The sequence below is a fragment of the Bombus bifarius genome, unplaced genomic scaffold, assembly GCF_011952205.1.
Source record: "Bombus bifarius isolate JDL3187 unplaced genomic scaffold, Bbif_JDL3187 scf7180000009749_frag, whole genome shotgun sequence".
Classification (NCBI taxonomy): Eukaryota; Metazoa; Arthropoda; class Insecta; order Hymenoptera; family Apidae; genus Bombus; species Bombus bifarius.
In genome coordinates, this window is record NW_022885313.1 from 4,010 (window position 1) to 15,760 (window position 11,751).

Here is an 11,751-nt window from a genome sequence, read left to right on the forward strand (position 1 = left end):
ACGAACGCAGTATATTCCGTCGAGTTAGGGTGAATGGGGATCTGGTGAAATCCGCTAGCCATGTCCAGGCTAATGAAGTACCTCGCACTCTGCAATCTCGCGATTTGGTCAGCAATAAGGGGTAAGGGATACCGATCCGCGACCGTATTTTTATTCAGCGCTCGAAAATCTACGCACAATCTGTCTGAGCCGTCCTTCTTCTTCACGAGTATTATGGGGCTCGCGAACGGCGAATTACTAGGTTTTACAATTTGTGCTTTAATTAACTCGTCTATCCTCTCGCGTACTATTCTTCGCTCTTCCACGCTAAGCCTGTAAGGGCTTCTCTGCACGGTGACGTTGGGATCGATTAGCCGTATTTCCAACTGGCCAGTACTGACGCGAGTACGCGGGAAACCCGTAATGAATGATTCTTTAAATTGTTCGAGAACAGAGATTAATCGATCTTTATAGTTACCGATCACATCAGTGTCAACCTCGTTAATGTTGACCGCATCTTCCGCGACTTTACCACAAGCGTTAACGACCTTTGTTTTACAAATAACAAGGCTATCTTGCGCGATATTTACGTCGAATCCCTGGCTCAAAATCTCGCGACCAATCATGATGTCGTATTTTAGGTAATCGTCAGCAAGGACATGGAAAACTATCTCCAATGTAAGATCGTTAATACGAACAGTGGACAAAATCTGAAGTGTACTCTTAACACAAGTATTCCCGATCCCCCGCATCACTACCACATCGGTTATTCTTTTACCCGAAAATTTCGAGGCTAGGGACTCTTTGATTAACGAACACTCGGCCCCAGAATCAAAGTAAAATGGATACGACTCACCCAGATGGCTTAATCTACCAGCCGGAGCTTCTACTACACAGGAGTCGATCCGGCGTTCGTCAATGGAATCGTAGTTTCTTTTCCGCGATGATGGGCAATTAGGCGCGATATGTCCCTCCTCGTGGCATTTGAAGCAGGTCACCTTCGACGATGCGGCTGGTCGTTTTTCCTTCGGGTTTCGTATATCCTGCTCCTTCCCCGTTTGTGTTTGCAGGCGACACTCCGTTCTCCTATGCCCGTGAGCACCACAGCGGTAGCACTTAATCCGAGGAACTGATAGCCTGCTGCGTTTAGCTTCAGGTTCCGTTAGTGAATTTCTTGGCGAAAATGTCGGCTGATCGTTGTAAGGGAGAATCCTCATTTCATCATGAAATTGGTCCTCCGTCCTGATATTATTCGCGAGCGTTAGTCGCCGAAAGCGTCGATCTTGTGAACTCAGCATATAAAGGGCGAAGGCATTGATCACTTCGGGCATCGTTAGATCTTGCAACTTCATCTGCAGCATGGAGCGGAGGCGACTACCGTACGCTCCCGGAGATTCAGTCTCCGACGGTCGTTCTCTGGATATCCTTATTAACGCCGAAGCGGCTGTCTCTCTGCCACCAAAACGCGAAAGAAATTGTTCCTTGAACGTGGGCCAGGTAAGCTTTCCACCGCGTACCATTTGTGAAAGCCAATGCGCAGCAGAACCCCTTAGGGCGCGATTTAGAGCGGAAAGTAACGCACTCTCTTGCATCGGGTGGTCTTTCAAAATCAGATCAGCATGAGAGCACCAAGCGGATGGATCGGCGCCCGCGCCTTCGGGGTCAAAACGTGGTAACGTTGCATCCTTAGATTCCGTACTCGGTCGTTGCTCCCCCGCTTTGTGCGCTAGCGTTTGAATTAACTCGCGCACAAGGTCCATTTGCTCTTGTAGCACTTTAAACGGTACTGATCCCACTTCTGATGTCGGATCAGGATTCGAATTGTGGGCGCGCGACGACTCTTCATGTGGACTAGCCATCGTTTCACAAAGCCGAGATTTTATTTACACGTATATACAGGTCTATCACTAAGCTTAACAAATAATAAGTACAACTAATAATAAGACTAACAAACACTAAGCCTAATGAATAATACGATCTACGAATAATTAAATTAAATAATACTATTAGCAATGTTTGAGTTCAAACGAATCCACGGTCACCGGGATAACTCTTTACTAAGCGAAACTAACTTAGACGCAAATGCGATCCTCGAAAACGCTCGATGTATCACTCTCCAAGGCAATCGCAAGAATGCCAGCCTCGTGGAGATTTTTCTCCCTGTACGATTGCATTTTGTTTTTCTATCCCCGTTTGGAAGCATCGAGAAGGTTCCAAACGCCGTTGCTAGGCACACTCGTTGGAAGCATCGAGAAAGTTCCAAACGCCGTTGCTAGGCAGTTTCCGCCTGGAGTTTTGATTACTAAATACAATGTATGTCCCATTGCATCGGCACCTCCGAGGCAACATCACACGTGGCTCGGCCCGCTCTCGAGGCCGCATGCCGCCACAACCACACTTCTCGGAAAACACATACAACCACTCCAGACCTCCGTTAGATAAAACATCCATCCCGTGACCGTGGCTACGTTCAGCGACCGATTGTCACCTCGAACCCAATCTCGCTTATTACAAATCTTAAACAATTACAACTATAATAAAATCTAGGCTAAGGTACTAGAGGATGTTCCCAAAATTTCCAAGGAAGGGCTTCGGCTTTCCTTTCATCTCCGACATATACATACATACATGTATATGGTTTTAATTAAAATGAACATCTTCTTCTAGCAAACTTATTTAAAATTCGTAAAAATATCACATAATAATATAAAATAATCAAGTAACATTTTAAATATTCCATTGAAAATTCTAATAAATTGTTTAATATAAGATCGATATAATTCATGCTGAATTCATTGTCTGATATCCATAATACAGGCAATTTATAATACAAAATTTTATTATAACTCTACATGAAAAAATTTCAATTATAATACTGTAGAAATATATTTTCCAGTTATTGTTCTAATATCAATATACTGAAGAGAAAATCTAGACTAGTCTCTGTCTTGAAAGATATTTTATACCCTGAAAGTACAGCGTTAAGACCCTGATTGAAACTTTTGAAGAGACTCTGTTGAAACGTAAGAACGCTGATTGAAAGTTCATCAGACGAGTCATTGAAACGAGTTTTCTTGATCGAGTAGCAAGTTTGTCCTGCAGACAGCATTCCAATTGTGAAAATCGAGACCAAAGAAACTCAGGTGACGTGCATTAACCCTGAATCGATGACTCAAGCCGAGGTTGGAAAAATTTACAATTTGTTGGACAAAACAAGGCCAAGTTGACGAGATTCGTGAGCAAGTGGCTGGTTCGTTAATGATTTGGCGTTCGAATTTTCTTATTTCTATTCTAATTATCAAGATCGATTAAACGATTGATCACGAATATTCGACGGAAATATTGAGAAAGAAGGCTCGATCTGTACGAATGTAAATCGTAGTTTAATCAATGACTTGAGAAAGTGAGGTATTGATTGAAACTAAGATAAGTGATACTAATTCGTTTCGAGCGCGTAACAAATTACATCATCGGATTCATTGATTTGCAAATAATTCTATATTCAGTTCCGTATTTATGATCGAGCGTAGCGAAGATAAAATGAAAGGGACGTGATTATCCGAGGGTCTCACAACTAGAGGAAAATCGATGGGAACGAGGAAATCCTTAATTGTAGAAACTGCGTAGAAAATACCGTGGAAAATATCATATATATTTTAATAGAAATATTTTTGTACTTTTTTTTAAACATTAAAACTTTAGAGCTTTAGAAGCTTTATGTATTAGTATACGTATTTATACAGACTTTGAAATTCATAACAAATTTCTCTAGATAGATGCGGATTTTTTGTATTGTTTCGTATGTATACTTGTGTCACTTTTCTTTCTAACGATATTTAGTTAAAAAGTTCGTCTATATCATTTATAATAGATTTTGTTTTTATTTATATTAATGTTAATTTTATATTAACAAAAATCACTGAAGTTTTCAGTATCATCATTATTTAGTATCATCGAATTTCTTTCTTCTTTATGTTCCATATTATTATTAAAATTCTCTAATAAACATTCAAGTATCCTATAGAATATTTCCATTATTTTTCACGTATTAATTGGAGTCATATTTTCCATATTTTATTATCGATAAAGTTTGAGTCGGTTCTTTAAATTCCTATTCAACGTTCCAGCTAACCAGTCGATATCAATAACACGTGCCTTTCTTCCTGCCAGGATTTATAACTTATTCAAGCAGAACGTCACTCGACCAGATCGTTGAAAGCGTAGAATTCGATCAACTTCATACAACTCACATACAAACTGCAGATAATGCTAACAGTGGGAGGAAAATATGAGACTGCAAAGCGTATAAACCTAGTAGTTTATAAAAGCATTTACATATTTGCCACAGAAAATTTATATGTATGTAGAATATGTGTTATATAAAACATTCTGAAATTTCATTAGCATTGTAATGATTATATTGGTAAAGTTTGAAGCATTTCTGAAGATGCACATAGAAGTTACGAGATATTTAATGCAAACATTTATTTAGTACAAATATACAGCATAAATAGTTATCTTAAACATGTAATAAATGGTTATCAAATATCGGGATTTATTAATATAATAAATGTTTGACTATTTTTATAATTAAATATTTTTGTAATTACTGTGAAATATATAATTACGCTAAATAATTTTGTATCTTGTATATAGATTTTTAAATCTACTTAATTGAAACTCTGCATTATAATAACCGTATTTATAATTCTGACGTCATATTCGATATAATTATTATATGACTTTATTACGATCCTAATGAAATTCCAATATATTCATGAATATATAACAGAAACGTAATAATACTTTGTTGTACTAATTATGATACCATCATATATAATAAATATAAATAAATAAAAAATGTCTATAAATGCTAAGATACTTTTACGAGCCAACAGGCGAGAAGGAAGAAACGAAAGAAAAGAAAGAAGAGAACGAACGTTAATCAGTTTCGAAACGTTAACAACGTCCTTGCGTTGGACGGTGCTCGCGTTTATCGATTGGTCGCATTGCGAGATATCGGTCAGATTATTATTATTAATACGATCGTCTGTAATTTATCTTTGCTAACTGTGCCGCACGGAATCTTCGTTTACAATAAATGAGTTGTCGCTTTTGATCGAACGGTAACACGATATGAAATTACAGGGTGACGGAAACAGCTGGGAGAAAAGCGAATACTTTTTCTGCGGGAATAATGTAATGTTAAAGGCAGTAAACCTTGAGAGGCGAAGTGATGAAACGAGTGGTCTCAGAGAAGCTTCTTTACGTCTTCTTCTCCTTTCTGTATCCTTTCTATGAGAATAATATCTCGTCTTCAGAAGAGATCTCCTCGCCCTATCTACGCGTTGTAAAGGCAATACAAACTGAATGATACATATATTTAAAAAACGATATTTTGTTGGTTTTATGAATATTGATTTTTATAACGTGAGGTTCTTCTACTCTTATTTTCTATTAAATTAATGATACATATATTTTAGAATGGCTGTCGCAATGGTGATGATGATGATGGTGATGATGATTTGCGAAAGAAGATGTTGAAAATTACAGACAGCATAAATAATATTTAGATTTCATGGAAGTTGATTTTTGTAATGCTAGGTTCTTCTATTCTTATTTTTCATTAAATTTCTATGTAGAAAATTATTAAACATTTGGATATAACTGGGAGATTATTTCCGTTCATGCGTACCGAGTTACTCGATGGTCTCGTACCGAAGCTGATAACCAACCCAGATTTTCAGGAAAGCGATTAATAGCTTAAAATTTATTCGTGCGAGATAATAATCCAAAATGTAGTTAAAGTTTTTAAGCATTGTTTGTTAGGATTACGAGAAAATGATGAATTAACAGTTATGTATAGACACGTTATGTATGTAATATCGTGATGTAATATGTTCACAAAGAGTGGACAATAGAGATGTTAATCAGACAGAAAAGACGATTGTGGCTTAACTTGAACTATTCATACCAAACGTACAGAACACAGCGCAATCCACACTCTCTCGGCAACGCCACTCGCAACCTCCGCCTCCGCTCAACTCGCACTCTGTTTCTCGACTCGCGCTCGACTCCTCCGCTCGCACTCTCTGCTTTTCGATTCGCGCTCTGTTTCTCGACTCGCACTCTGTTTCTCGACTGACCCTTTCTGGCCGTTGTCGCATTCTGTTGTCCTTTTCCTAGGACCACCGCACACGTGTTCCGCAGACGCTCGTGGCCAGGGTCACGTAGGTCTTTTCCACGAAACTATGCACTTGAAAAGACCGATGACACATTGATGGGCCCGACGGCGCCTCGGCTCTCGCGACATTGTTCATAGTTCGCCCGATATTTCCCAGGCCTTTCGTCCACGATACTACATGTATATGTAGGAGGTCCAGAGCGTATTGGAAAAATTTACGGCGAATTAAACAGGAAATTCCGAGATATTTGCTCAAAATATCTGATTTGTGGAATTATCCTATAGCTATTTTATTTAATAAAAATTAATTCAGGTAATTTTAGAGAATAGAAATATCTGAAATTCGTGATTTAAACGAACGTTCGTCATTTTGGTTTATTGTGAATTATAAATTGGTTCATTATGAAGCATGAAAAGTAAAATTCAACGGTACAAAGTGATTTTAAATAAGGAAGCGAGTTCCATGGTAAACATGGTTCGAGCATCGCAATTATAATAAAGCAAAAAAAAAAAAGAAAAAAGAAACAACCACTGAGCGGTAATTATCAGGAAGCCACTAGTTACAACTAATTGAAGGTGATTCCGGAGTAGAAGCAAGCCACTATTAAGTGGCTAACACGGTTGCTTTATTAAGAGCAATTACTCCCTATTTTACGGCAACTACAAATAGACGTTGTTCACTATGATATATTTCCACGTGTTTATCGCATCTTGTCCTGTTATGCGATTAAAGAGTTACAACCTTGCGTTTCTAATTTATTGGACGTATACGCACCAGACATTAATTTCGTCTACGTATTCGTGAAATTGCGAGATTCATTCATCGCGAAGGTCAGTTCAATTGTTCAAGATAACTTCTCATCGTTTTAATCTGTTTTCTTGTACGAAAATAGAGTAATATTTACTTGTCATTGCACTGTGGATATATATCGATATGTTCGTTCAGGAAGTCAATTGTTTTCATCGAATTAGACTCGACTTTCCGTAGAGAATGTTCGTTTCGACATAAATATGTATCTCAGGCTTATCGATCTTTCAATATCTACCATAAATAGCTTAACAAGGTAACACACGCTCGTGTTTGAATTATGTAAATGATCCTTTGACTCCAACGATCCGTTTATTCACAGTTAATTTATGATATTGCTAGTTACGCGTGATTCTACCTTTTGTATCTTTAAGAAATACAGGGTGATTGGTAATTGGTGGTACAAGCGGAAAGGGGGTGATTCTACGCGAAAAAAGAAGTCGAAAATATAGAATAAAAATTTAAAAATTTAAAAATTTAAAAATTTAGAAATTTAAAAAATTAAAAATTTAAAAATTTAAAAATTTAAAAATTTAAAAATTTAAAAATTTAAAAATTTAAAAATTTAAAAATTTAAAAATTTAAAAATTTAAAAATTTAAAAATTTAAAAATAACGTCGATTGAGACAACGATCTACAGTGAGATCCGTTATAACGAGACGTGATAAAGTGCACGCGTACCGAGCGAAAATTCAAAGTCGATTTTCTCGAAAACAAAGCCTCAAACGAAAAATTTTTATTCTATATTTTCGACTTCTTTTTTCACGTAGAATCATCCCCTTTCCGCGTGTACCACCAGTTACCAACCACCCTGTATAATTCGTAAATAGAAACGTATTCTTGTCGATAAGTATCGAAACACGTACGGAAATTTAAATGGGCTTGAACAATCATCGGGAAATTATTAAAGTCCTTGTTATTAGATCTAAACACGATTTAATCGTAGAACTAAACACGTTTGTTAAATTAATATATATATTGTATATCTACTTTTTATATATTTGTAACTCAAATTTTTCTTCTTCATATTGCGTTAAGTTGCCCCAAAAGTTTCTTTCGTTTTATATTATTTTATTGAATTACGTATGATCTATTTTGTCCCAATGAATATAATTCAATAAAATAATATAAAACAAAAAATAGTATGCGTCTATTATCTCCTTACGAGACGAAAGAAATTTCTGCGACAACCTAATATATTGTTCCATTCTTTATTCACAGAATATTTCTTTTACAGATGATTCTTCTAAATATTATGTTTTTTATTCCAGTATTAGAATACGTTGGACCAAGGTGGAGGACATTCGTGGCGAATATGTCGATCGCAATATTCTTCACATTTGCAACTTGCATTCTACCCTGGATCGCCTATTATTTGGCCGACTGGAGGATGACCTGTATTGTCACCTCAGTTCCTCTTGTTCTAGCCGTAGGTACGCCATGGTTGATACCGGAAAGCGCTCGATGGCTGGTCAGCCAAGGTCAGATAGACAGGGCCATTAAAATCCTTGGTAAATTCGAGCGAATCAACGGCACCAAGGTGCCCGATGACATCTATAGACGATTCCGGGTAAATAAACCGATTACCGCAATCTTTTCCGTATTTTCTACTTTTATGATCTTTCCTGCTTTATGTGCGTTCTATAAATACCAATTTATATGCCTTTAAGCATATCATACAATCATTTTCTTTGAATAGAAGTCTAATTGGGTCTTTTACGTAATGAAAATTTGTTTACAACCTAGTAATTTTATATCTTATTCATCACCTAAATTGCCAGCGATAAATTGCTGTCAATTTCTGTTATTGTCTGTTATTGTCTATTTCTGTAATGTTATTTATTGAATTTGTATATTGTTTTTATCTTTGTTAATTTTTATACAAATAGATTAAACATTTGGAAACTGCTCAGTCTATGAATAGATCATGGCAATATTAACATTAATGTACGATATAAGGAGATAATCGACTTTCAGAGGTTTGATGTTTTATAAAGTAAAATGAAAAAATTTGCGAACGTCCAAGTAAACTATTTCGAAAGGATCGTCTCATACAAATATAACATAAACTTTCTTCCGGATTTTATCGTAATCTTTGTACACATAACAGATTCACATAAATTTGTAAGAAAAACAGACAAACGACATTAACTAGTTAAAAATTTGCTAATAACAGGAAACCTGTGCCAGAATCTGCAAAGAGGAGGAAGCAGACAAAACGTACTCCGTGTTGGATCTATTTAGAACGCCACGACTACGGAATATCACGATTCTATTTATTGTTATTTGGTTCGTATCGCTATTAAACAGATATCAAATAGATTGACGTAAAATCGGAATTGTATCTTGTAAAAATCTCACGAACAGTTTTATATCTTTTGTCTAAAAATACTTCATTTCTGAAGCAAGGAATTTGCTTCTCACATGAAATATGATAGCGTGCTTTTCTTTATCATATGAAATTGTTTTACGAAATATAGGATGGCGATTTCTTTGGTGTTCGATGGTCACGTACGAAACGTCGATAATTTAGGCCTGGACGTGTTTGTTACGTTCACGATTGCTGCAGCAACCGAGCTGCCTGCTGACACGTTCCTCGCGCTCGTTCTTGATCGATGGGGCAGAAGATGGCTGTCGTGTGGTTCCCTCGTCATTTCTGGTATCTTCAGCATCTGGGCTTCTGCCGTTTCCAATAGTTCGTACATTTCGTTTTTATATATTCACCCTTCTATATTACTGATCAATCTTCTAAATAACTTAAGTCGATAATTCTGACTTAATCAGACGAATATTTTTCATTCGTATAACATTGTGCTTTTTGAAAGGAAGAAAATGTATATTTTGGAATATTTATAACATGCAAATGCTTGTAGATTATTTGCTACATTGCTAGAATAGTTTCCAAGCCCTATCATGTATCCGTTGTATAGATATTTTATTTCCCCTTCTACTGCTTTGATCATAAGATCGCTTCGTATTTCCGCATATATCAAAGGGCGTTGGCAATAGTCCTCAAAATGATGGGCTTCAGCGCTCCAGCAGTGCTATATGGCTTTCAGTAGCCGTAATCCATAATACAATCCCTTAGATTCAAATTGGCTAGATTAACGTTTTATAGATAAGAAGCTTATTGCTTGTGCTTAGCTTAGAGCTAAGCACGCTTATATTAAGCTTAGCAAATGCTTGTATCAACTATTGCAGACAACCAGACAAATTACAGACAGATAAAATAATTTCTTCCCTTTTTATTCCTTAAAATTTTCTAAAATTATTTCATGAAAAATTAGAATTAAAAACTAATGCTAAAATTTTTTCTTCAAGTATATATACAGCTTCTCTGGCAATTCTCGGTAGATTTTGGATAAACATTTCATACAATATCGGTCTCCAATATGCGGCTGAAGTATTACCAACTGTGGTTAGAGCTCAGGGTGTAGCTTTGATACATATAATGGGATACGTTGCTAGTATCCTCGCACCCTTCGTAGTCTATCTCAATGTTGTGTCCTCGTTCCTACCTCTTCTTGTGCTGGGCACACTCGAAATTATGGGCGGTCTTCTGACTCTCTTTTTGCCGGAAACATTGAATAAGGATCTTCCGCAGACGCTGCAGGACAGCGAGGATTTTGGAAAAGATCAGAAGATGTGGGATGTACCTTGTATCGGAAGGTAAAATCACATAAAGGAACTTTCGGTCTCCTTTTTTCAAAGATATTCACAGATCTTCAAGCTCGAAGTTCAAGATTCTCAAGCATTCTGTTAGATCTACATCTTCGTGTGCTTTCGTATTACTTTCTTCTTAAAATCTGTTAAATCTCTCAAAAGAAAACTGGACTATCTTCTTTCTTCAAATGCTTTTTAAATCTTTTGAACAGAAGAGAAGGATCGAGTTGGGAAGTTATTCAAATCTTTAAGCGATTGGATTCAATATTTTTAAACGCAATGTTTTGACAGGAAACGCGAGGACGAAGAGACACCACCGGTCGCCATGTTCCGATCATTTCCTAAATGCAGTGCGAGGAATTCGATGAGAGCGTCGCTTCGCGGTGAGCCTTTAAGGAGTAGCATGCTACGGAGATCGAGTATAAAATCGAGGAAAAGCGTAAACTCGATCACAGAGGTCGAAAGGCTGTAGCGAAACGTTCACCACGAAGTACAATATTTGTCGCGTTGATCTCGAGCAAAGAATCTTTATTCTTCCAAAAACGTGCAATACATGTATTAGAGTAAGACAAGTTACTGAATCCGGGAATCTTAAATTCCACCGTCATTAATATTCATTATCACAAAACAGTGGATTTTTATGCAATTATGGGTGATTCGAAGATACGAAAATTTATAGAATGCGTATGACGCAAAATTTTGTAAAATATCCAAAAGTACAGCACTATCGATGATATTTAATGGATAGAAACATACTTTTGCCCAAGTCCTTTCGATTGTATCAAATCTTTCAATTGTATTATTGTATCCACGAAAATATGCATTTGCATAAAGATCCGCAATGCAATTATCATCGCAATTTTTCATCAACAATGATTGATTAAAAATTCAATCATTAGGCGAGCGAATAAAAATTAGAGTAAGAACGTAGGTTAAAGTAATTGTCGTAAATTGTCGTGGGTAGTTAATGTTAAAAATTAGTACTTTCCTTTGTTATAAAAGTTCCTGAAATTGTTCGTACAAAAGCTCCATCTTATAGAATATAGTGCAATAATCGTTATACTAGTAAAATAATAACATCATAAATATACAAAATATATTAACGAGATGAAAATAA

The 11,751-nt window shown here is 36.4% G+C and overlaps 1 protein-coding gene across 1 annotated transcript; it reads left to right on the forward strand.

The window, feature by feature from the left end:
- Positions 1–8,226: 8,226 nt before the first annotated feature.
- On the forward strand, positions 8,227–11,214 carry LOC117215595 (organic cation transporter protein-like). Its single transcript, XM_033461949.1, has 5 exons — positions 8,227–8,541; positions 9,148–9,260; positions 9,452–9,667; positions 10,293–10,640; positions 10,926–11,214. The coding sequence occupies exons 1-5, from the start codon at positions 8,227–8,229 to the stop codon at positions 11,104–11,106; spliced, it is 1,173 nt and encodes a 390-aa protein (XP_033317840.1). The 3' UTR covers positions 11,107–11,214.
- The last annotated feature ends 537 nt before the right edge of the window (positions 11,215–11,751 follow it).

Bases quoted from the DNA above. Each gene is read 5' to 3' on its own strand.
- LOC117215595 (XM_033461949.1), top strand. From the start codon at position 8,227: ATGTTTTTTATTCCAGTATTAGAATACGTTGGACCAAGGTGGAGGACA. The intron at 9,261-9,451 runs GTTCGTATCGCT...TACGAAATATAG, and splicing joins ATTCTATTTATTGTTATTTG to GATGGCGATTTCTTTGGTGT. The intron at 10,641-10,925 runs GTAAAATCACAT...ATGTTTTGACAG, and splicing joins GATGTACCTTGTATCGGAAG to GAAACGCGAGGACGAAGAGA.